Source organism: Melozone crissalis, unplaced genomic scaffold, assembly GCF_028551555.1.
Source record: "Melozone crissalis strain CALT ecotype California unplaced genomic scaffold, PUWL_Pcris_2 ptg000006l_1, whole genome shotgun sequence".
Lineage (NCBI taxonomy): Eukaryota > Metazoa > Chordata > Aves > Passeriformes > Passerellidae > Melozone > Melozone crissalis.
In genome coordinates this window covers 20219791-20245516 of record NW_026535784.1, presented here as the reverse complement: position 1 = coordinate 20245516, position 25726 = coordinate 20219791, and the positions used below count along the sequence as shown (strand labels likewise).

The 25726-nt window shown below is 39.1% G+C and overlaps 2 protein-coding genes and 1 long non-coding RNA gene across 4 annotated transcripts in view; 1 reads left to right on the top strand and 2 right to left on the bottom strand.

Annotated features, from left to right (window-relative positions):
- The first annotated feature begins 2459 nt into the window (after positions 1-2459).
- Positions 2460-7949, top strand: COMMD8 (COMM domain containing 8). Of its 2 annotated transcripts, XM_054295498.1 has the most exons (5): positions 2460-2528; positions 3097-3252; positions 4199-4351; positions 5750-5905; positions 6899-7949. In XM_054295498.1, the coding sequence occupies exons 1-5, from the start codon at positions 2484-2486 to the stop codon at positions 6917-6919; spliced, it is 531 nt and encodes a 176-aa protein (XP_054151473.1). In that variant the 5' UTR covers positions 2460-2483; the 3' UTR covers positions 6920-7949. The 2 variants fall into 2 exon arrangements, with proteins under 2 accessions (XP_054151473.1, XP_054151472.1); XM_054295497.1 differs by lacking the exon at positions 6899-7949 and having other exon boundaries at positions 5750-5938.
- Positions 7950-11721: 3772 nt separating this feature from the next.
- GABRB1 (gamma-aminobutyric acid type A receptor subunit beta1) overlaps positions 11722-25726 on the bottom strand; it is a 108728-nt gene continuing 94723 nt past the window's right edge. The window contains exons 5-8 of the mRNA XM_054291086.1: positions 22676-22813; positions 22416-22568; positions 20874-21124; positions 11722-16143 (exon numbers count right to left, since the gene is read on the bottom strand). Coding sequence (XP_054147061.1) covers positions 15811-16143; positions 20874-21124; positions 22416-22568; positions 22676-22813 — 875 coding nt within the window. The 3' untranslated portion in view covers positions 11722-15810. The remainder of the gene's footprint in view (positions 16144-20873; positions 21125-22415; positions 22569-22675; positions 22814-25726) is intronic.
- LOC128947021 (uncharacterized) lies at positions 18308-19023 on the bottom strand. Its single transcript, XR_008484012.1, has 2 exons — positions 18736-19023; positions 18308-18626 (listed from the first exon to the last, which is right to left on the bottom strand). It is a non-coding gene; the product is annotated as an uncharacterized LOC128947021 (long non-coding RNA).

Below are 25726 nucleotides of genomic sequence, written 5' to 3'. Positions count from 1 at the left end.
CTTTTCATCTACATCAGCTGCAGTTTCATCCTGCAGTTTCATCCCAGGGCCTTAGTGCAAGCATGAGGGGCTGGGAGAGGAAACTGAGCTGGCAATGGGGACTAGGGGACCAGTGGGACCTCCCTTCTCCACAGCAACCCACGTTTAGCTCAGCACAATCTCAGCTGCAGTCTCAGTGTTTCCACTGCATTTAAAAATGCCTTTACTGTCCCCTTTGTGTGGGTAAAATACACAGTTACCTATTTATTTCTATTGACATACCTGTTTAATAGTTCCTTGTGGGACACTTATACTGGTGCTTGGATATTCTCCTCAGCTGGATACACTTGGAGCAATGTACAACACTATCCTACAATACTATGTACACATTATATATAGCAATAATTATATATTATATATAATTCTATATAATTATTACTGTATTGTTATGATAAAATGTATGTTACTATAATATTAATAACCTCTGGTTATTAAGTTATTTCCCAATGTTCTAATTACTGGCATTCTTCCAAAACCAAGGGCAACAAAAGAATTGATCTTAAAATGGGTTTAATTACTGTAGTTTACCTTGTGGTTTTCTTTATAAACAAATAGCCCCTCCTATAAGTAATCAGCAATGTGGATAAAAAAAGTTCACTCTACACTTTTCTCTCATAAAATTGCTTCTTTCCTTGCTGCTCTGAAATGCATGCCTATGTACTTACTGTTCTGCAAGTTTCCCTCCCTGATTTTGTGGCTATTTGAAAGCTTAACTTCAAGGGGTGATGTGGGTTGTTACTGCTGTGGTACAGAAGCATGAAAACCAGGAATTTTTAAAGATTAAGGCTTGATGGCAGATCCAAATAATGCAGTTCCAAACCAAGTCCAAACTGCCAAAGGCCAGTTTTATATCCCCTACTTCCCTGCAGTTGAACATGAGCTCTGAAAGATGGATTTATAACCCAGATGTGGTTTCCTTGTGCAGTCTGACTTTGCTCCTCATGGGCCAACAGGCTGAATCGAAAATATTACTTTGAAACTACATATATGTGAAAAAATGAAAAGTGAAATATTTTATTCCTCAGACTGGGAGAAAATTCGCTGCTTTGAAAATGTTCACTGGAACAGTGTCACGTGGGATGGCAATTTCCTATCCTCTTCTCTCTGTTCCTGTCTTCATGCGTTACTTCTTTGCTCTCTTCCATTTTTCACTTGTTTGATCCCTTTCAACTGAGTGGGACGCTCACTACCTCTCTCTTTATTTCGTAAATTATGTCACTGCAAGTCTGGATCACCTTCGTATTTCTCCTGTTGTGGCTGGGTTTGAATTGTTTGGAGCAGACGCTCCCCCTGGTGCTCTGTTTTGTAGCGCACAACACAGGTCAGTCCAAGTGGGTAAGTTTCCACTTATCTAGCAAATTTCTAGGGGAATAAAGGAAATTAGGACTGAAAATAATTTTTCAAATTTGAAATTTCATCTACTCCTCATTTAAACAGCAGCTTTGAGTAATTTCTCCATAATAAAATTGAATAAATTTTCTTAAAAGCTTAATCTACTTAATCTACTAGCAGTAGCAAACCCTACGGAAAATGGGGAGAATTTGAAAGTTCTCAGTCAGCAAAACCTGAAGTCGGTTCTTCCCGATGTATTTCTTCTCCAGAACTCCCATGCACCACATCATTCCCACAAGGCCACATGACTGTGAAGAAGTTGTGCTGCAGACTGAGTTAATCAGCTTGGGTATTTTACAAACACCTTCTATCCACCAGTTTGGACTTGTAGCTGCTTTGGTATTCTTACACCCAGTGTTGCACCTACATGTGCATAACTGTTTGACTGCAAATTAGCCTTGTGATTTCAGTGAAATAAAGTCTGCCTACAGGTATAACACTCTGTGCAGTTTTGTGACCTGCTGTGACTTGAATTCTTACAGGTTTTCTTGTAAAAGTGATCAGAGCAATTTTGCTTCTTTGTATTCACATTGAATCAATTCAACACATGGAAAGGTCACTGCTAATGTAAAAAGCTGTTCCACAAACCTCCTCCACTGTTCTGGCTAGGATTGAATTCACACTTTGATAAAGCATTAAAAAAATGAGCTCTTCACGGTAAACACTGTACGGGCTTTTGCAGTCAGTGTTTCTCCTGACTTCCTCAATTTGATTTAAAATCACAGAAGATGTGGTGCCCGTTCTAAGTCTTGAGCTTCCTCTCTTGCCACCAAGTGCAAATTTAACTTGTTCAGGGGCAAAAACCAAAGCTGCAAGGCAGGCAGAATGCAAACACAGCTTAAGTGTTATGGCCTATAAAAGCTTGTAAAATTCGGGGGGTTCTGGTTCATTCGCCCGATGACCGCAGGTCGCACGGTGCACACTCTGCTCCCCAAGCGCGCCGGGCGGTCGGGACACCGAGGCTTGGACTCGAACCCGTGGCCTAGGGCGGATGAGGGCGGGTGTTCGCACGTGCGCATGCGCGCCGCCGGCGGGGCGGTCACGAGGTGGAGATGCCGCGGCTGCTGGAGAAGCTCCCGACGGAACGGGCGCTCGAGGTGGGCTCCGGGCCGGGCCGGGCCGGGCCGGGCAGGGCAGGGCAGGTGGCCCGGGCCTGGGCCCTCCGACAGCGGTGAGGGAGGCAGGCCCGCCGGCGGCGCGGGGCTCAGAGCGGGCTGTCCCTCCCGTCCCGCCAGGCCGCAGTGCCAGAGGGCAGTGCTTTGGGATACTGGGGAGGCGCACGGCTCGGAAATGCAGCTCGGGTTGTGCGTGCGGCCCGGCAGCCCCGGTGCGCGGGGGCTGAGCCGCCCTGTGCCTCGGCATCTCGGCAGCGCTGAAGTTGTGCTCACAGCTGTTCAGTCCGCTTGTAAATCCAGGGTGAACGTGAATCACGTTGTGATTCCTGGGGCCAGGCCTTGTGGACTGCCTCTAAGGGGAGAAGGGAGGAGGGTTCGTATTCAGGGAGTGCCTGTTCAGGGCTTTTCCTGGGCTGCCGTGTGGAAGCACTGAGGCAGTCCCCAGTGGAGGGAGGGTTGGTAACTGAAGTGCTTGATCAGTCTCATGTTCAGTCTCAGAAGTACAGATTAACCGTGAGAGAATTATAAATTAGGTATCACATCCTTTCAGTTCCTGCATAAGGTAATTGATGGCATCTGTGGCCGTGCGTACCCTCGGTACCAGGATTATGGCAATGTTTGGAGCTTGTCGGAGTGGATGGAGGTTTTAGAAGAAACTGTGAGATATTTCAAAACTGCAGTTGGCAAAAATATGTCTGATGAAGAGGTAAGGGCTTATCACTGATTTGCCTTGACTTGGACAGATCATGACTGGAGTGATTAGTTCTGTAGTTTGTTTAATCCTAAAATATTTTTATAGTGTAGGATTTATAGGTAGTGGATTCAACCTAAACAGGTAGAAGGTAAGCAGCATTTAGACTCCCAAGACGTCTACAACAAAAAGTGAAATAGATGCTGATTTTTAAATATTTTTCTAATATCACAGGGTACTTGTTAAAATATTGGTTTAATCACTTAAATTGGTATTTTGAGTATCCCCAGATTAAATCTGTTTATATAATACTACTCATTAACAATAAAACCAGTTCACTTTCTTGTTTGGTTTTCTTTATTTGTATTTTATACCATTGAAGTAGTATAAAATATTGACTGTATGTAAATAAATTTTGTAAAAAATCTAAGTGTGAATGGAGGACCATGTGATGCAGGTACTGTAGTCCAGGACATTCCTATAGGTATAAACTTTGCAAAATCTATTAGAAATATTAATTCTCATCTCTTGCATATTGCTGGTATTTTGACCACCTGCTAGCAGCTGGGTCAAAGAAATTGAGGGAACCTGTGTAGCCTTGGGGACCTCCCTACATCAGTGTTTCTGTTTCAGCTGAGCTGATGAATTTAGCCTCTGCCCTGATGCTGAGAAAATTGCAGACCTACACCTGAGTTGTTTGGGGGTGTGATGTTCTTTTGATTTGAGGGTTGCATGTAAGAAGGCTGATAAAACCTCTATTCTCTGGTGGTTTTTAATTTAAATGATTTTTTTCTCTGTGTGTTGCTGTGGTAAACACTGACTCTTAACTACCAAAGACAGAGAGCAGCCACAAAGAGCAGCTATCAGCTTAGATATTTTAGTTATTGCAGGTGGTACATGTTAATTCTGTGCTTCATAGTGCAAGTAATCATGGTTTTAATTTTTATTTTTATTTTTGTAGGCTACTCAGCAGATAGTGGAGTTAAATTCAGATTATCAAGAAGCAATCACAAAATGTCTGAAAGGTAGAAAGGAAGAAATCAGGAATGCCCTAGTAGAAAATGTACATGCAATCTCTTCTGCCCAGCTGCAGGATTTTGACTGGCAGTTAAAGGTGAGACTGTTGCCTTGACATTGTTTGAAAGGAATGTTCTGCAACAGGGAAGTAACTTGGTTCAGTCCCATTAGGCCTCTGCACAGTGGTTCAATTTTTATAGGTATTGCAAAAGCACGTTAATGACTGATGCAAAAGCATCAAAGACTTGCCAGAAATTTGGAAATGTAAATTTTAAAATTTTGTCTGTTTTTGTTTTTCCCCTTTTTTAAAGCTGCTCAGGGAGCTATTCAAGAGCACCTGAACATTTTGTATGCTGTTATAATTTTGAGGCCCGAATAAACAATGTTTATTCTCAAAGGAAGAAGTATATTCTTAATTTTAAGATTAGTTGACTGATTCAGGATAAGTTTTCTTCACTGTCTTCAAATGTTCATATTTTTGCAATGGACATTTAATACTTGGATTGAAATAATTTATCATTAGACTTTCTGTTTTGGTAATAAACCAGTGATATTGGAGTTGCCTAAGTTAGGATGGTGGTTTGAGGTTATGAAGACCTTAAGCTTGATCAAAGACTTTAAAACATTACTTATACTGTTTATATTTTTGATTAGACCACGAGAGCTGCTAAACAGATTTGTAGAGCTGTTAAGTAGTTTTCCATGTGTACAAGAGTGCTCAATAATTTCTGCAGCAAACAGCTTTGGAAATCAAAGAACAATGCCCACAACAGACAAGTTTTTGCAAGAGCAGATATGGCATCATAATGTGCTGTAGATGAAATGTTATTAGCTTGATCTCTTGCTAACTGCATTTACTGCTGACAAAAATATGAACTTGCGTGAACTTTTGTTTTTTGTTTGTGGCTTCTTTTAAGTTTTTCGTCTCGAGAATTTTTTGAGTTTCTTTCTATTTTGTGATGCAAATTTCTGGTACGTGTCTGAACTATTATTTTTCTTAAAACCGCTTTTTTTCCCCCCCCTTGAGCTGGCTCTGATTTTTTTTTTTCACTTGCCATGATTGAGCTCTACTGCATTCTGTACTCTAAATAAAGATAGGTCTGTACAGTACTAACCTATAGTGCTATCAACTGATCTTTGATTTTAATGTATTTTAAAATGAGCAAATGTATCCTTTGTTTTCACCTAGAATATCAAAATGTGGTAGCCCAGAATTTTAACAAATTGGTTTTGGCAAGTGTATATGACAAGTCTGTGAAGAGGATGGTCTTTATTCAATGTATTGTTTGTATTAACAAACAAACAAACAAAAATCCCGATAATTGAGGAAAAAACCCTGAAAACAGCAGACTTTACTTACTGAAGTTAATTTTGTCATGCTGATGTTTGTTCTGGTCTTACAAGTTCAATATAAAATACAGATATGACATTATGAAAGACTAAAAGTTTAATGGCTCCACCTTATACTTTATTGTTATTGTGTCAATCTACATAGCTTGCTCTCTCCAGTGATAAGATCTCCATGCTGCAAATGCCACTCCTCAATCTTGATTTGGATGTGAGAGAAAATGGTGAAATTAAGCCAGTTTCTATAGAGATGAATAAGGAAGAGTTGCAGAACCTAATAAATGCACTGGAAGCTGCAAATAAGGTAACTTTTACTGATGTAATATTTTGTTCCTGACTTGTTAGGTGCTGATTTATTTTAAGCAGAATTCATAGAATCATAGCATTGTTTGGGTTGAAAAGGATCTGTAAAGGTTGTCTAGTCTAAGCTCACTGCAATGAGCAGGGACATTTTTGACTAGATGAGGTTGCTCAGAGCCCGCTCCAGTGTTTCAGTGTTTCATCTGTGTCCAGTGTTTCACCACACTGATTGTAAAAAGTTTCTTCCTAATATCTAGACTAAATCTAATTTCTTTAATTTGATTACCCCTATCCTGTGCTGAAAGATTGGTGAGAACTCTCATGTTTCCCTCAGCTTCACAAAATGTCAGTGTCTGGGAGAGTTATTTGGGTCATATTAAGTCCTTTAATTTCCATGGCACGTGGTGAATCAGGAAGAAAGTTACAGAGATTACGGTATAGTGACCCAAGAAGAGAATTTCAAGTGAAATTATAAGGCTTCTGACACACTGAAGGGTCTCAGATTTCTTAACAGAAAAGGCTAAGGAAAATGAGGATTTGAAGAAAATTGTGTTTATATGAAATTATAGCCCTTAAGAGCTTTCACATCTTGCTTCCTATATGGATTTTCTTCCCGCAGAACTAAATAAAAATAGTATGTGAGCAAGGATTCATCCAGGACAGATTTGAGTGTTCTCATGCCCTTTGTTCTGCTTGAGGGTCTGTCTGGAAGCTGTGGGATGTGTCATCTCCATACTTAGTTCTGTGGGCACACGAGGAGGAATTCACTTCAGAATTGGTCCCTTGGCTCTGCTTTGTGCAGAAGGAATCTCACTGCACCTGCACTTGCTATTCTGCTTTTTGATTGCAGGCAGCTAAAGAATGGTTTGAGTGCAGTAAAGGGTAAAGGAAAGTATTTTAAGTGATGGTTTTATGGGATTCATAGGCTTCTTCTCATAGGCTGCTTAAATTTTGTTCTTAACCAACATTAATCTCGTTCCTTTTTTCCTTTTTGAAGGTTGTCTTACAACTGAAATGATGGAATTCAGATCAACAGTATCTGCTGGTGATGGCTCCCTAAATGATTTGGGAAAAAAACGTGTTTACTGCAAAGTGGAAAGGTTTTAGTGCTGTAAAATACTGAAGTCAGAAGACTCTTATGACCAAATGAACTACTAATCCTTCAATAAAAATAATAAATTCTTGTATCTATTTGACCAAAAATATAAAAATCTAATGTACAGTTGCTTTTAGTACTAAAGATTTACAGACATTTGGAAGATAATCGCTTACAATATGTGCCATATTTGTTTTGGTAAAACTTTGGCAGTGACTGCACAGGTGCCTGGTGAAACCAAGGCATCTTACTGGCATTGTATGTTACCTTATCTAAAGTGCCATGCTAATAAAGAATGAGAGAATATTTGTAGCATTCATGTATTTATACTTGTATATATGGTAAATAAACACTTGACTTTGTGTGTGAATAATTGTAGTAGGCTGCTTTTTCATTTATGAATCACTAAGCACAATCATTTTAGATGCTTTTACGGAAAATCACCTTTACAAACAGAACTAGTGTAGAATGACAGAACAGTTGAGGTTGGATGTGAGCTCTGGAGGTTTTCTTCATTCCTCAAACAGGGTAATGTAGAGCAGGATGTACAGGCCTGTCTCCAGATGTCTTGAGTATTTCCCAGTGATTGAGGCACCACAATTTCTCTAGGCACTCTGTTCAGTGCTCAGAAGTTGTAGAAAAAGCACTGCAGCTTTATTCAGAGTAAAGTTGTAGTTTTTAGTTTAGTTTTTGTATCTTAGTTGGTAGCTTTTTAATTAAAAATATTAATGTTTTCAAAAGGGGGTGCAGTGCTGGAGAGGAGCTGACCTATATAGACTATGAGAAAGATATTCCTAGCTCACTTAATACAGGAGTTAATTGGTAAACTCTACTCTAAACTTTTCTGAAACTAGATGGGGTTTTGATTGTGGTATGTAACAAAAGTTAAAAGCACTAACACTAGGGAAGAGTACACCAGAGGTCTTACAGTTTCTACTATTTGTCTGGCCACTTTTCCATACATAGATCTGTAGTGCTTACATGAATACTGATGTATGTATGATTCTCATTGTGGGCGTGTGTGTGTGTCTTAGGGAAGCTTTGTATAAAAATAAGGAAAATGATTGATGACTTTATTCCTAATTTCAAAATCAGGGTCTTGAGTTTGTTCCACTGTATTTTGTTATGTGCCATAGGTTTTCATATATGCGAAGTTTAGTACACTAATGTAAAATAATGGACTTCAGAGTACTGGTCACAGAGGAGGAAGGCGAGCTCTTGTAGAAAGGCTTCTATAAAAAGGATTTTAATGGGTCTGATAGATAGGACACCTAAATATATTGTTTTTCTTTTATTTGGTACTGATACATTTAATCAGATATACATGTTCAGTGTCAGCAATTGAAGAATGAAGAAGTGTGGAAAAGTGGGTAAAGACTTCTAAAGATGAACAAGTTGAAGATGTATCTTAGTGAAAGGAGTGCAACCTCTAACAGATATGGCTTGATCATAATCTTGAATTTCCGTAAGCAACAAATTTCATAATGGATTAAGTAACAGATAAAGGCCTTATAGAAATGGTACAAAATTCAAACTAAAAATCAGGTTGGAATTGATAATTGTTTAATTTTAATAAAAAATCTGGAAAGAGTTACTGCAGATTGTCCAGCAGCATGTTAGGAGGATGCTGGTTTTTTAATTGTGAGTGTAAGGAATAAATTTATCAAGTCTCTTTATTTTATTTATAGGTATATTTGTGTTGACTATGCTTTTTCTTTTTCTCCAGATCTAGTTGCTTTATAGAAGAATATGGCCTTCCTTATGTATTCAAATGCTCCATGTATTGTGTGAAGCATGTCTGAAGGTATAACTCTTGCTCATCTGATGGGCATGTATTGCTGAAAGGTTTTTCTAGAGAAAAGAGGCTTTATATTTTGTTTTTATTGTTTTCATGCTGTTTTTTATAATTTAAGATAAAAGGAATGGAAATACTTTTATTTATAGTTGCAGATTTAATAACAGCAATTTATTTCATAAAAGTGTGCTTTATCATTTGGGATGTTGTTTGTATAGAAGAAACTCGTGTGCTGATGTATTCATATAATTTATAGATGTACTGTGAAAACTAAAAAAAACAAATACCTAGAAATTCTGTACTTCAGTGAAAGATGGATATTTAAAACTAATTTTTAGTGTGTTGCTGAAGTGAACTTTTGTGTTGCTTCCTCTTAGTTTTCAACATCAATCACTCAAAAATACAAAATTAGTAGTATTTTCTCAATAACAAAAGGCCACAAATAATAACTTCCATTTTTATGTACAACCAGTGAAACTTCTGTTGAAGAATCTGCTACAGATGCTACTTTCAATATTTGTGACTTTTTCTTAATAGTTGACTTAAAGTGTTTACATAGCTTCATTTTAAATTCTCTAGCAACTTATGTAATAATGGATTTCTAATTAAGGGTATGTAGTGGTGTTCAGTTTGTAGTATCATCCTATATTTCTCTGTCCTGTACTGCAGCACTGAACAGAAAAGGCTGAAAAAAATCTTTTTTCAATTGTTTTTTGCTTTAACAAGAAGACAGGTTTCTGATACTGCTGTTGACAGAAATAAATGTGCAATGAGATGCTTTTTTTTAATAGGTTTTAGACTTTATTGAAAAAGAGTATTTTTAATATAACCATCAAAATTAAGTTTTTAATAGGGGGCATAACAACGCAGTGTGAGTGGCTAGAAGGGGACTGGAGCTCCAGTTGACAAGCAGTTGAGAAGCAGCAGCTAAAACATGGCATTGTATTTGAAATGTGCATTCTGACCTTACATCTCTACAGAGCAATGAAAGGCACACAATGGCCTCCAGCAGATGGCAAGGAAAAGGACCAGAAAGAATGGAGAACAGAGCTTGCTCTCTGTACTGTCTGTCAGATTTTATTTCTTTTTCTCTTTGCTCAGAGAATTAGGTACTTCTGGAACAAGCAAGGTCTCCTGTTGTGACAGATAAGGCCTTTGTGGAGACTGTACCGGACCAGATTAATGAAAAAAGCCAGAGCTTTCACAAGACCCATTACAGTGGTGTCATCTTCAGCTACACTTTGCTGGATGCAGGTAGACATGAGCAGGGTAAATAGGACAAACCTACACAGGACAAAAACACCTGAAACAACCTTGTGACCAGAAGCACGTCTTGAGGAGAGTTTGTGGTGTGAGGAGCCCCACTGACAAAGAAACTTGGGCCTGTGACTAAGAATTAGGCCAAAGGTGTGAGAGTTTAAAGAGGCCCAATTAGCATCAATGAACTGAATTTTGTCCTTGCTTTTCTGCTCTATTTGCCAATATCTGTATTTTCCTACCTTCTTCCATATGTGAGCTCATTCTAATTAACTGGCTGCAGCATGTGGAATAGCTGTGGAGTTTGCACATGCCACCACACTAACTGGTAAGTGTTGTTCCCAGGCGATGCTGCTCCTTTGGCCCAATTCTAGACCCTGGGTTCCTGTTCTCCCAGTCCCCACCTGGCAGAGCAGCTCACTTCTGGGGCCTGCAGTGGCAAGGGCAAAAAGCCCCCAAGCTAACCATCATAAAGGTGTTCAGGAAATCTCTCTGGTTTTGCAGGTACTAAGGAGAGGCCTCTTGAGTATGTAATTTACACCAGAAACAAAACTTTGTACAGGAGGCTTTTTGAACCAAAAGTTAATGAAATCAGTACCTACAATATAATAGACACACTGTAGGAAGTTTTAATTTCACTACCTCAAAAGCACCTACAGAAATTCATATTGCATAAGCAGACCTGCAATTTGAATCAGAAAATCAGCATATCTTGATACAAAATATAAAAAGTGAATTATAACAATAATGTTACTTGCCCTCTGCTGGTGCTCATTGCATTTTTCTCTGTTTCACAGAACTTTTCCCTTGATTTCAGAAAAATCTTTTTTTTTCATATCAGCCATGTCAGCTTTGATCTTGGTATGCTAAAGGGAACCAGAACTGCATATGAGCAGCAAACTGTCAGTATGGAATTGACTATTGTTTATAAAACTGCTTTTGCAACAAAGCAATTATATATGCCAAGAAGCTGTGTTTTTAAAAGATCTAGATAAGTCTGTAGAACATTTCTGAGTTCTGAAGCAAGCCTTTCTGATGGGAAACATGTTGAGACATAATTATGCTTTCTTCTGAAAGGTGGTTTTAAGAACCAGTAACACCCTATCCTGAAGTATGCACATTTTGCTATCATTTTGATTTGTGAATTAATATTTAAAATGCAGTATCAGCAGTAAAGGGATTTTTACTCTTCTAGTACTAATGAATGCTTTCATAAGTGCATCAAGATAGTCCATAATTTTTTTTTTTTAACTTTAAATCAACCTCAGTTACATTTGGTGGTATACACTCTTTCCTCTGTAAAATTTTAGTTCATACCTGCTTTAGGGCTTCTCCAGAAGGACCAAATGACTCCCACCAAAGCCTAGAAAATGAGGCAAATATCACAAATATCATTCTTTGGACTTTTGCAGGCCTGTGAGGAGAGTACTACAGAGAGAAGGCTCTGGCTGTTTTTAAGTATTGGGTTACTCAGCTAGTTTAGCTAATAGAGTAATGAAAGGCACTGGAAGGTGTGGGGATTTTTATAACTGGGAATTGCCACAGTTCCACAGAGACTGCTTTGGTGATGGACTATCTGTGGGGAAGGATTCCTAGGATATAGATTAAATAAATTTTTTTGATGGCTACAGTAATTTTTTCTGGGGGGGGGGGGGGGGGGTGAAGGCAGAGGTTTGAGATCTGTCATATTTCTATTGCTATTGTTTTAAATGGGAGCCAGAGTGACATCGGATCATCTGAGAGCTGCTGGAAACTTCCTTTGTAAAACCCAATCCTGAATTCTTTACCTATGCCAAAGTCTCAATCAGCTCTTTCTTGAAATGATGATTTGCCTGATTTGTTTCAGAAATGTTAGCTATAGTGTACAACATTCAAAGTTTCTTCTAAAAATCTAAAAAAATCAGGTAATATGTTGTCAGCTAGATCAAAGCAGAAAATGAAGTTTCAGAGACAGGAACAAGGAGACTGGTATGTTCACAGATGTGGATGAGATGGCTGATGTTCTCACCAAAAGGCATGATCTGCTACAGGAAACCATCTTTCTTACATTTTGGCAGTGTGACTGATTTTATACTTTTGCTTGAGACAGTGCAGGTACAGAGAGCCAGGGATGAGTTAAAAGAAATTGGTCAGAGATGATCTCTGGCAATATGACATGCTTCTGCTGCCATGTAATTGTATTAGTTCCTCATTGGTATTCACACTCAAATGCAATTGGACTTTGCAATAAAAAACATGTAAAAGAGTGAGTACCAGGCCATTTCTTAGATTGGCACCAGCATGAGACAAGAAGGCATGTTTTTATAATTCTGGACATTCAAGATTACTTACAAAATAATTGAGAAATACAAATGTCAAGGAGCAAGCAACACCATTAGAGTTACCTCTGCACTCCAAGGCAGCAAGTAGACCAAAGTCACCTGGTGTTCTTTTAAGAAATGCTACCTTTTTTATTTGTCACTTAATTCTTTCAGCCTGTGCATATACATTTCAGCATTATTACATGCTGAAATTCATTATTCTCATGTGATTCTTGCCTTCCTTGGACTGCAGGGTGATTGGGTGCCCAAGGACGTAGGAGGAAATGCACAGTCACAGATGTGGGGAGGTCATGCTTTGTAATAGAGAACCCATTTTTAAAGTATTTTTTTACATAACAGATATAATCCAGCCTTTTTTTTTCACTAATACTCCCAAGGACGTGTTAGCAATGCATCCTCAATATGTGAGCATTCTTGGGAACAGGCTCCTTGGTGATGGGAAACAGCTGGTGGAATGTGGCCCTCAGGCCCTGGGTGACTTTCCCTGTGATTTATGTCAAGAAATCCTCCACTTGCAGTACAAAGGAAAGGAACATTTCCTGTAAGGGTGAACTAGGTGAACCAGCAGATATTCTGAAATTGCAACCTCTGTGCTGTTCAGTGCTAGCATAAAGCAATGTAATGTCAAAAATATTCCTGTTTCCCTGAAAAGACAGGGTTTTGTGTCTAATAAGGCTGGAGTACATCAAGTTTCTTTCTGCCAGAGAAGAGGCAGATGACAATGTGAGCTTTGTCCTCTGCTAACCTAGCTGCTTTGTTGAAACTTGTAGGAATCTAGTATCTCAGATCCGTACTGTTCTTTTAGCTTTTGAATGAAAAGAAAATTATTGGTTGATATTATCAATAGATTCAAATGTTGTTGGGAGATTCCAGGTAGGCACACAAATGTACATGCTCAGGGACAGTAGAAACTCAATGCCTCAGGAAACCCAGCCAAAAATGACTTCCAGTAGAAATTGCATGAGAGCTGCACAAACTGCATGGGAGTTTAGCTAAAACCTAATTAGCAATAGGTCTTTACCTGTGCTGATCTTGAAGTCTGGTTCTTCAGGGTAGGGAAACTACTAAAGTACAACTGTATGGGAACTTGGCATTACAGCATTATTCAGCTTTATTGCATAAAGTCAGCCAAATTACTCCAATTTATTGATGGGAAGAGATTGTGTTTCTTTTGTGCTCCATAATTTCTAGCTCCAGATGGCATTGTGCCTGGGTAACCTATAAATGGACCCATTTTGCCATGCTATGCCATGCCACTAATAACCATTGGCTTTTCCTTGCTGCCAGGCTGTTGCTCTCAGGTGAGAAATGATTTCTTCTGCTTTTTTTCTCCAGAAGTTGCACCTACAGTTAGTGGTTCTTGCCTCTGTATGTGATGGGTCATTAGTCCCTGCTGCCAAACTTTGCACCGAGAGCTGGCAGCTGTTTCCTGACTCAGGTGGTGGTGGTGGCTTCCAGCTCTTGGTGCAGACAGGCCTTGGTGTGGGCTGCCCAGAATGTCCTGTGGGGCTGGGGTTTGGATAGGGATGTGTTCAGTGTTCCTGGGGCAGAAGGCTACATCCTCCTATTTTGGGACATGCTGTTCTTAAGGAGTTTTGCATGTGCTCTGCTCTTGTTTTGTTAAGGGCTTTTACTCTGCTCCATTTTTTTTTTATAATTTTTTTTTGCTTGGAACTGTACAATGTAACTAATTTTAGTCCACGTACCTATCAATTGTGCCAGGAGTATCTGGCTGAACCCTAAACTAGAAAAATATGTGTATGGATATGTTAGGGGCCTGCAAAAGAAATGCTGAAGACCAGTAAAGCTGATCTTTGCCCTTGTAATCCAAAACAAAGGATCCTTTTTTTTTAAACATAAAGACTTTTTGATGTCATGTTAGATGTTGGCTCTTTTAAAATGTTCACTGCAGCTGTAAGGAGAGGTTGCAGTATCTCTTCACCACTGGATCAGCTGGGCTTAATTACTTACCTGAGGTCTGTCTTACCTGAATGTCTTTTGGAAATCTGGTAATGCAAAACATGAATCACTGATGGTTGTATTTTACACTACAAATCTGCAGAATTCATTACTTTCTTTGAACTAATTTTTGTGTATAAGCATAAAGCAAGCAAATTCAATGGCTCCTGGACTTACTCTGTTAAGTCTCATTTGAATTCAAAGAATTCAAAACTATTTAATGGATATGTGTTTGCAATGGACAGCACATATGGTCCTACTGCTGTCTCCCTCCTGGTGCTAATTTTTGCAGTTTTGGAAAGTTCAGTTTGCAAGACTTCCTTAATTTAATTTATTTATTATATATTATACCTATTTATCATAGGTAGAAGGTGACTGATCTGTTGCTTCTCAGCTGCATGGACATTGCTAGCCCTTTGCCTGTGGCTCCTTGCCTGGAGCTGTGTCAGGCAATAGGCAGCCAGGTAAGAAGAGGCAGCTCCTCAGGAGGAGTGCAGCAGCATTCCCAGTGTGCTGTAAGGCTCAGCTGCATCTCCTGGTTCTCAGTGGAATGAAGAAATCTGAAGGAAACTGTGTGCAGAAATTTCCTCAGATCTGTTCCCAGACATCTACCAACTTTTGGGAGAATGTTGCAATTACCAGCCGCAGGAAACCTGGGTCTTAAGAAAAATCTTGGCCTGGGGTATCCCACAGAGTTCATTCAGGGAATCAACATGTGGTTTTTTTCTACTTTTTAACACAAAATTACATATGGTACAACTGTTCTGATAAATATCGACTTTACTTCTGTCATTGTGGAAATAACAGAATTCCATTAAGATCAAATCAGCTGATTACTTGCTTGGATACTCAGTGGGATTTCTCTCTGCTACCCTTTTTTCTTTTGAAGATCTCTGTCTGTGAAAATGTTATTTGACTTCTCCTTGAGTGATACTTCTCAAACACACCATGGAAATACTTCCCAGTAAAGCTATTAAGTTTGAAGTGAAGCATGGTGCAATAGTTACAATTCTTTAAACTGTAATTTCTTCAAATTTCTCTACGCTCTGAATGGTGAAAGACAGTGACATAGATACTACCAGTAGTTTGACTGTGTTGTTTGGAAGCATGCTGCTGTGAGCTGCCAATATGTGATAAGAAATACAGTGGGACAAATTTCCACTTAAAAAAAAAAATTAAATTTGGCATAGAAAGGTCATGGGTGATGCACAAACTTTGTAAAAATCAAGGTAGAGCAATTTTTCTCAAGAGGCTCCTTAAGAGCTGATCTGTACTGTTCTGATCTAAATGTTGCAACCCTGGATTTGTGTTGGGTTGTTGTTTTCTTTTTAAAAGCTTAAATCTAGAAGTGTTTCATGGTGGAGAATCTTACGTTGAACATGGAACATTATAGCTACTTGCAGTTCTTCAGAATTAATGAAACTGAGAAGGAAAAGAAACAAGTCTAATTATGTTACTCTGTGGTAACATTATTGCATAACTTAGTGGACATAATACAGCCAGTAAACAACATTAAAAAGAATAAACATGATGGGAAAGACCATTCTGGACCACTTGTCTATCAGGTTAACATCAGTCAGATCAGGGATTTTGACTTTGATCTGGGATGCCCTCCTGTGTAAGTGTCCCTTTTTATGGAGCCTGTGCCTGTCCAGAGCACTCCTGCTGTAGAGGTCTCTGCTGGAAGTGGCTCTTCTGTGCTGCAGGCTGGCACTGTCGCTCGTGTGCCTGGTGGCTCGGGGCTCATGGAAGATGGTGCAAATGTTATTTCGTAGCTCAAGAGGCTCCAGAAGCATGTTTCCATGAGCGTCAACCTGTGTCAAGGAAGGAATGGGGATTAGACAAGCTCCTCAGCCAGCCCAAGGTGTTTCCCAGATGGACTTTGTGGCTGTAGTGTCAGGGTGCTCCTGGGGCTGCAGTGACAGTCCTCTCTAGTACATTCACAAAGGTGAAAAGACACTGAATGCGCTTTCCTGACTGGGATGAAATTAGCTATTCAACATCTAAGCACTCTCTATCCTGACTCAGCTCCTTGGTCTTGTAATTCAGTTAATTGTCTCATCCTCTGTTTTGTGATTTTATCTTTTACTTGGACCATGGTATTTTTGAAATACTGATCTTTAAATCTAGTGACTGGCACCTGAAGCTTTCACGTACTCAAGATGAAAAGAAAAAGTTGCTGTGTCTGCCCATTTTAAACAGTTTTTGACTGTTTTAGTGCTGCAGGTTAGTTTCTAAAAATTTTTTAACAATGGGTTCATCATATGAAGAGCATGTAGATACACAATACACATGTATTTTATCAGTTATTATAAAATACTCGTGATGAGAATTGATTTTGGGCAATAACTCTATTACAGGGATGAAACCATAGCACATTAACTTGTTCATGTGCAGATAGAATAATCCATTTTATTCAATGAAAACTTACATTCAGTTGCATTTTTATGTGTTAGTGTCAGAAGCAGCTGTTTCAAATATGTCTGTCCCTTTATTTGTGCTATTAATCAAAGCACTGTTTTAAATACCTGAGCAAAGAACTGGAAACTGCAACCAGTATGTACATGCCTGGCACAAACAATTATATATATAAAAATATTAAATATTTTTGTATCATTGTCTTCTCATGTATGAGTGTAATTAACCATGAATTGCTGCATTGCTGTGAAATGTTCTCCTTTTCACAAATCTTTCGTTTTCTACACATTTGTAGTAAAACCTCTTTTGAAAAGTTTTTGTGCTATTTCCAGATTAACTTCTGATTTCTCCACAAAGACTTAATAGATGTTTCAAATTCACAGATATTTAAACATCCACCATGGCTCATATGAGAGAAATATACATCATAACACTGGCCTCTTAAATGAAACTTCAAGGTCTTCACCTTGAGGCTTGAATATTACGGTTGTTTTTGGTAAATTGTGGTGTTGGACCTATCCCAAATTTATAACAAACTCAATCATGTCTGTGGATGCCTTTATATCATCGAATAAGTTATTAATTATAGACAATATTTAGTCTTGTGAGGCACCATTGAAATACAGTGCTTAGTTTACACTCTGAGCTTTACATTTTTAGTAAGACATAGCAGACCTAGGAAATCATATAATAATTACAGCAGATTTGAAGTATGTGCAAGAAGAATTTCCAAACAAAACATACAGGGAAACCTAGTTTTTGTGAGTTGCTGCAAAGGAAAGATGGGACCAAAGAAAGTTTCAGTTCCACCTGGCAATGTGGAAGATGTTCTTTCCCATCACAAGGAGAAATCTTTACATCATTACTGACAGCATATTTGCACTGTGCCAGACTAAGCACTTAATAACTGAAAGAAAAGCAGTGAAGGGAATATTTGTACAAAAGCCACACAAGAGAACTGTGAGGTAAAAAAGCCTTCTAAGTGAAGCAATAAGGCATCACAGGAAGAAAATGCACTGTTCTGGTTTAGAAATTGACTGATGACAAATGTGCTGAAATGAGAATTCAGTGGTAACACCCCAGTTCCTACCACTGTTTTGGTGGGAAAAGCTCTCATGTTCTGGGTTAGAAAGGTCAGCTTGTCACAAATCAGCATGGTGTTTCAAATGTTTGCTTGAGATATGGGCTGTATATTCATACTTTTTAGGTCACTTCTTTAAATTTAAGAAGAAGGAAGATTTAAGCTAGGGTCTCCTACTCTTCAGAGGACTGCCATAACTATGGGACTATTAATTTACTCTGAAGATCTGATGTGTCTTCTGTGCAGTCAGATACTATCACTGGCAATCCTTGAACCTTAACCTTTTTATTAATAAATAGTGATATTCCATAAGCTGTTAGTGTGAGTCCTTCCCAGGTGCTGGCTGTTGCTGGTAGTGGGTAACATAAATAAAGAGGAAGACCCACTAAGGGGTCATAAACTGGGAAGAGCTGCTGAGGGGTCTCCCTCAGGCTGTCCCCGTCAGTGACATCTAGGTTTGACAAATGAACAAGGAGATATCAACGGTCTTTATGCTTTATTCAGAGAAACAGAAAGATTGATTACTACAAATTAATAGTTTTTGTATATTAAAAATAAAAATGGCATAAATTGTGAAGGTGGAGAGACTTTATTTCCATCTTCTTCAGTCTTTATGGAGCAGCCACATATGAAACAGCAGTTAGTTCTGTTCCATTTTTCATCTGGTCTTCTCTACACTGTTCATATTGTTTGCTGAGTGTTGCTCAAGCATCTAAAGCTTGTGTTATCTGGTGGAGGAATTTGAACTCTTTTAGGCTTTGGAGTTGTATGTCAGATGAGAATGATCAATATCTTCACCTGGCACAAAGAGATGAAGCACTGTTACATATCTTCTAGTAGTTACAGGTGCCTGTATGGATAAGTGGTGTGGGTCAAGAGTAAAAGGGAAAAAATGTCCCATACTTACAACTGTACTTCTTTTATGCTCAAAAACCGACTTTCCCCTGCTCTGGTGAAGGCATCATAATACCAGTGAAAAATCTCAAAAAATGATGGAGAGGGGCTGGGAGCTGTTTCCCTGGAGGTAACAGAACCTTGCTGTGTCCCACTGTTCTGGTCACATGCACTCTTCCTGCCAAAGACAGAAATACAACTGTTGGAAATCAGCATTTCTGTGCTGAGTAAAATTATTGTTCACAATGTCTCACATCAGTGTGTGGAACACAAAATTCACCAATACCCATTCACATGTGTGTGTTTATGTATATGTGTGCATATATATGTATTTACAATCACAAACCTGCCCTGTACAGGCAGAAAGCAGTCTGTTCACTCAAAGAACTCTCAGTCTCAGAATGGGATTGCTCTCTGAAGTGTGAGCACTTAGAAATCCTGGTACAAAGCATGTATTACTTCTTTTTTCTATCAGAAAAATGATGGTGTATGCAATGGTAGTGCTTTAAAAACTTTCCATCCCATTCTGAGTACCAATCCCAGTGTAATCTTTGCTGCATAACATTTAGACAAAAGCTTTTAGTTATGAGTTATGGCATTTTGTTAGTTAAATGAACTCTCCAAATGTGTAGGAGAAGAACTTACCTGCACTCTTATCCTTTACTCAGTTCAGTGCACTGGGGCACATGTAGCCAAGGCTGACCTCTGAAGAAGTCTTGATTTCCTCTTCATCATGAATCCTTGCTGTGCTGCTTCTCACCTAGGCTGCGTTATCTCAGCAGCTGTCGAGGTAGCTGGTCAGAGTTTGTGGGTTATGTTGATTTTCCCCTTCCTTATTTTCCACAGAAATGGATAAGCAGTGTCTGTGCAGGACAATCCATACTGGGGTGGCTTATCTGCTGTGCTCTGTGGAAGACAGTACTTTGTGGGGTCTTGGAGACTGCTGATTGCCTGAACTGAATTTGTGTCCTCACTGTAATAAAGCATCTCCTACATGGTGGGACAGAAGGCAAAGAACTTTTAATGGGCTCATGAGTTCACTGAGACTGAGGACATGATGGCTATGTTAATGAGGCATAGCTGTAGTGGTGGGACACCAAACACACAGCTCGAGAATTAATAAGATATCACAGAGTGTCTGAAATGCACTTCCAGATGTGTATGTGACACTGTAGCCATCTATCAAGATGAAGTCTTACTTCTTAGAGTTTTATGTGTTGGTCTCATTTTTCAGACTGAACAGAGGGCACAAATACAGTTTTGTTCAAATGTTTTCACCTCAGGCCACAGCAGTAAAGAAGTTTATAGGACAGCCTGGGCAATATCTCATTAAAACTTGGATGTAATATATTGTAAGGAAAGCACAGGAAGGAAGAAAATTTTTGGCTTGTTAGGATATGTATTTTCCTCTGCATCAGACTGGGCCAAATACACCTGAGGCTTCAAAGGATTTGTTTCTGAAAAACTGGGGAAAAGTGAAATAGGTTTATAGATGTTTGCAAGTGCTCAGTGACGTATTGCAAAATTAAACTCATCCTCATTAAAAATATGTCCATAGTATTACTTTCTGTAAGTTTTCTGGCTTGTTTTTTAAGGAGGGGGTAATTGTGGTGTGCCTGAATTTAGCTGAGGGAAAAAATCCTGACATCTATGAAAGCTGTTAAACCTAGCAGCAGCATCCTTGTGTTCCTCAAAGGTCAGTGCTACAGGCTTCATTCAGGGCTCACTGAAGCAACCGAGCTTGTCTATGCTTTTTATTTTTGGTGAAGTTTCTGTATGTAAAGAGGAACTTTACTATAAACATTTCTTCTATACTACCTTCTAAAGCAAAAAAAAAGATACAGCTGAAGTGGTAACTATTTAACTTCCTTGTGCCCCTTGTACTTCTTCTGCAAGAAATACAAATAAGAAAGAAATATGTGTCCTAAATATTCATTTCCATTTTCTGTATTTTCTTACTCTGTTTCCAGTTGAAGATGGAACAGACCATATTTTGCTGTGATCTCCTTAAAATACAATTTTTCTCTAGGCAATCTTAAATACTTTTGCATTGCTTTTGCACATGTTCTACCTGTATTTATCTCTATAATCATATAAATGAACATTTTTACAGTAAAAGTAATGTTTGGCAAGATAACTTGAACATTTTACCTGGATTCTATTTGTTTCCAGTCTGCTCTTCTCTCCTGTAGCATGTCCTGCTCTGCCTGCTGTCTTTTTTTGACGTTGAGGTCCTTTCCCAAAGAATATGTAGTTTACAAAGGCATATTCCAGCAAGGCCAGGAACACAAACACAAAGCATCCCATCAGGTAAATATCTATTGCCTTGACATAGGGAATCTTTGGCAAGGTCTCCCTGAGGTGGGTGCTGATGGTGGTCATGGTCAGCACAGTCGTGATTCCTGCGAAGGGAAGAAATAGACATTGACTAATAAAACAAGGAAGGAGATTTGAGCACAGAAGACACAATGGCAGCATTGCACTTCTCATGCAGATGGGTTAATTTTGTGATCAGGTTCTTAGCAGCCAAAGAAATGTGTTTTGCAGAACTGGAAAGGAACATATCCTTGCAAGTCTGCTGATGGCACCTTCCTTGGCTTTTCATGCAGTGGAGGATGAATGAAATAACCTTTAATAGCCCAGGCTATGTTGGAACTTCTTGCCTTAATTTTTGCAGTTACTGTGCTAGGGAATGTGGTGTTAGCTGACCTGGATAGCAAAAGTTGATTGCTGTTCTATGTGAGAAAATGCTTTTCCTTTCACTTACAGCAGTAGCTCTGCTTGACCCTATAGGTGACTTGCATTGCTGTGGGGATCTGCAGTAAGTATCTAGCATTTGATTTAAATTGGAGGATTGAGAGGAGAAAGAGAAGCCTTTTGACAAAGTGATGGTCTTTGATGAAGAGAAGGTTATATATATGCTTGAACCAAAGCAACTTTTCCTGTTAACTAGGTGCTTGCAAGTAAAGCATTTCCATCTCATTGTGTTATCCATCACTGAATGATTTTTTCCCCATATGTGTTTTTTCTTTTAGCTGGCTGAAATTAGTTTTCAGTCTGCTTTAATCACAGGTCATTACTGCATGCAGAGAATAGCTCTAGGCACAGGTGTAACAAGTTTAATTTTCAGGGAGATGGGACAAAATGGCTTTTTGGCAATAGAGCTGAAAAACATATATGCCTTAAAGTACACACAGTGCAGAAGATCTTCATTCTTATAGAAAGTTGCAGGGAGGAAGGTGGTATGGGAAAGAACTAACTATATGTAAACCAGATTTATTTGGTGTAAGCTGGTGTATCTCCACTGATGTCAGCAGGATCTTGTGTATTCCTTCCAGTCACAGATCTGGCCTGAGAGAACACTTTTAACATCAATAGGGATTGTTCATGCAGCACAGTGTGGATACCCTAAGACACCTGAATTGGACTTTTACACTCCAGTTTGGAAGCAAAATGTTTTCAAAAATGCTTGCAAACCATTATCACAACAGGAAGTCAGTCAGAATCCCAACCTAAGTGTGGAGCAAGAGCTTCAGATGTAGCAAGGTCACACCTGCCTGCCTTCCTGACAAGCCTGTGCTGCTTGTGTAAGATCACAATTAATGATGCTATAACCAGCAGAATGGATTTGGTGCCACTGTTTTCAAAGGCAGCAAGTGCCCACATCATTCAGTCATTTTGAGAAGTAGTTACCTAGAGCAACTCTGGCTGCAGAGGCATCATAATTGATCCAAAAAGACACCCATGACAGAATTGTGATCAGCGTGGAAGGCATGTAGGTTTGCAAAATGAAGTATCCAATATTTCTTTTAAGCCGGAAGCTAAGTGATAGTCGAGGATATGCTCCTGGAAGAAAGAAGTCACGTAATGACTAATGCCTCACAAAAGGTAGGCACTGATATTTCTGGGTTGGAGGAAGAGGGGACAACTTTTTTTAACTTGTCAGTGCTTACCTGTTGTAAATTCCACTCTCTTTGATACCATCTTGTAATCCACAATAGAAAATTGTGGGAGCTCGATGTTATTAACTCCTGTCACTGCAGACTCTCCTCCATTCCAGTAAAATTCAATATCATCAGTAGTGTATCCATCTGAAATAGAGGCACAACTTGATTACTGACTTTTCTTTTTGCTTTATTACTTTGCCTAAATAGTAGCAGTTCAAGTGGAAGGAGCTGCTGTTAAACAGGAATTCAGCCTTCTGTTGTGTGACATTCCTGTTACACAGAAGCCTTCTCTATGCCCTGAGGAAGATTCTAGATGTAGAAGAGGAGAAGACAAAAAACAAGGACGGAATTCATGATTAAAGTTTGTTTTTTAGCTAGCTCTAATACTACTACTTTTCAATCAGGCTTGAGCTGCTCAGTTTGCCAACAGACAGACACATCATCAGCAAAACTTTTAAACTCTCTTAGGAGGAGCTCTGACAGTAAAACCAAGTTCAGTCCCCAGATTTTCATTTGATTTCCTATGCAGGATGTGACAACATACACAGTGGGGAGCCAGTGGAGACAAAGACGATTCTAGAAGAATTAAGGTGCCTGTAGTGTCACCTGACAATGTCTGTCAGAGCTGTAGGTAACCCTTTGATATTCATGAAGCATTTTATATTTTAATTAGACCATGCCATCTTTGATCTTCTGTTATCACAGAACTATTTCTTTTTTTCTCCAAAACTAGCACCTTTCTTCTGTTTCCTTTTAACAGTGATGTTGATTATTTATAATGTAATTAAAAATTAATTCGCTATTATATCACTGGAAATGTTAACATTATTGTTACCATTTTCAGAATTATTTTGATTGAACTCAGAAGTGACTGAGTTTCAAAAAATCTTGCAATTGACAACATTTTTGAACTAATATTTAAACTGGTTCCACTTTATTGCATTTTTCTACTTTCCCCAGATATCTACCAGAGGAGAGAACATCTCATCTATTTTTAAATTTTTCCTTCAGGTGTTAGATTTAATCAGGTTTAAATCATATAACACAGATCAAATAAAAACATGTGTTTGAACTCAAACCTTTAGAAAACTTGACAGTACTTTTGCCAGTTGAACCAACTGTAGCCTTGAAGCCTCCACTGAGTTAGGAACCTATCCCTTCATATGCACAAGAAATGCAATATCAAGCTAGGGAAATTAGTCTTGAGATGTCTTTTCCTGTGATGGTGCCTGGTAATAGCCTCATCCCTAAAAGGCTGACCACATGCAGAACAGATCCATGGTTTCCCTGGTGACAGTCAGAGAAACTCAAAGGACGAGATTGCTTGGAAAGTCTACAGCTGTTGAACAGCTATTTTGATGCAAACACACCACAATGGGCTGAACAAGGTTAAATGTTCACAAATTTTATTTCTGAACTGCTCAGTGCCATGGTGTTCAAACCATCTGAATTGCTCTGAAAACCACAGTAACTTATGTAATATGGGTTGCTGCTGCAAGCTTAAAACTGGGTTTCCCATTACTTATGCTATTTTATTTTTGTTTCAAATGACCCATCCCAGGGCTGTGACACAGAGCTCTGCATGGCTGGTTTTCATTCCTTTTTGCTGCAAAAGGTCGGGTAGCTGCTTGGTACTGAGACCTCAAAAGCTGCTTTAAGGCTTTGCACACAAACCCCAGGGCTGACATGAGCTGCATGTAGGGTGTGATACAGAATGGCTGAAAGTGAATGAAGACTGCTAAGACTGTTTAAAAGACCAAGACTGAGATTGGCAGGGAAGTGTTAACTTCGTTTTCTTGCAAATCTGTTTTATGAAAACCTTCTCTTGAAGGATTTATCTTCTCAGAAAAGGTGGTACAAAACAGAGGCATTGGAACTGCCATCTCACACTGAAAGGGCATTGATTATGTGTAGACTTTGTACCACACAGATATCCTCTACAAGAGGTAATACCCATCCTTTGTCTGTAGGGGACAGAATAAAAAACAAAAGGGCCATCACTACCTAAATATTGAACAGCTACTTGCTGCAAAGTCACAGGTGAAGGTTTAGATGTGAGAATCCTGAACTCTGCCTCAGGCTTTGGAAGAAAACGATGGAAATGATCCTTCTGTTCTGTGCTGTCATCACCTGTTGCCCTTTTCACATCCTGCCCTCCAATTTAGCTCAGATTGTTCTGTTTCCTTGGGCAGTGCAGGCTGGGACCCAGGGCAGTGACAGGAACAGCCTCCAGTCCTCAGGAGCTCCTGACTTCCCTTGCAGTTTCTTAAGGCAGCCACAGCCACCCTCTCTGCAGTTTCTCTGATGTTTTGAGAGAAGAAACAATAGTTTGGCACCTTATTGGGGCTGAAATTCCCTTCCCTGAAGGTGAATTATTACTGATTTAGTTGTTAAAACCCACAAAGGTGCCAAATAAACACCTGGGATTTCAGAAAGCAGATTTCAAAAAGAAAACAGGTGCAACCTCCTGCAAAAAGATTGCACCATGTTACTGATACACTGTGTGGTCATGTTGGATTTTTGCAAAAGGAAATTGACAATGTGCTTTTTCCTAGTTTTGCTCTCTATGACTTTGGCTACTAAGTGAAAAGTAGAACTATTAGGTTATAAAATCAACTAGCCAAAAGGAAGAGCCTTGCATGTAAGACAAGCTGTCACTGCTGATAGGCCTTTTTTTAAAATCTCTCCAAACTTCCAAATACAACGAAAAGTGGGTCGAATGTGAGCTACTTTTTCTGAATACATCGAATTTTTTTCTTGAATTAAAGCTTCCCTAAGTTGATGGAAATTATGAGAAAGGGATAGTGATGTTTTTCACCCAGTAGCATTCACATTTTTAGGAAAGTACTTGAGCAAAAACATCTTCCTGTGGTTTTAGGTACAGTGAACTTCAGTACATTCATTGTTTCCTTGGCAGTCATTGTAATATCTCTGCTAGACACTAACAAGGTGTAAATTCTCCCTGGGCAGTCCATTCCCTGATAGGATTGTTGCTGTGTGATGCCCTTTCCTTATGTGTTTTGCACATTGTTCTCCGCGTGTGAGAACAATGCATTG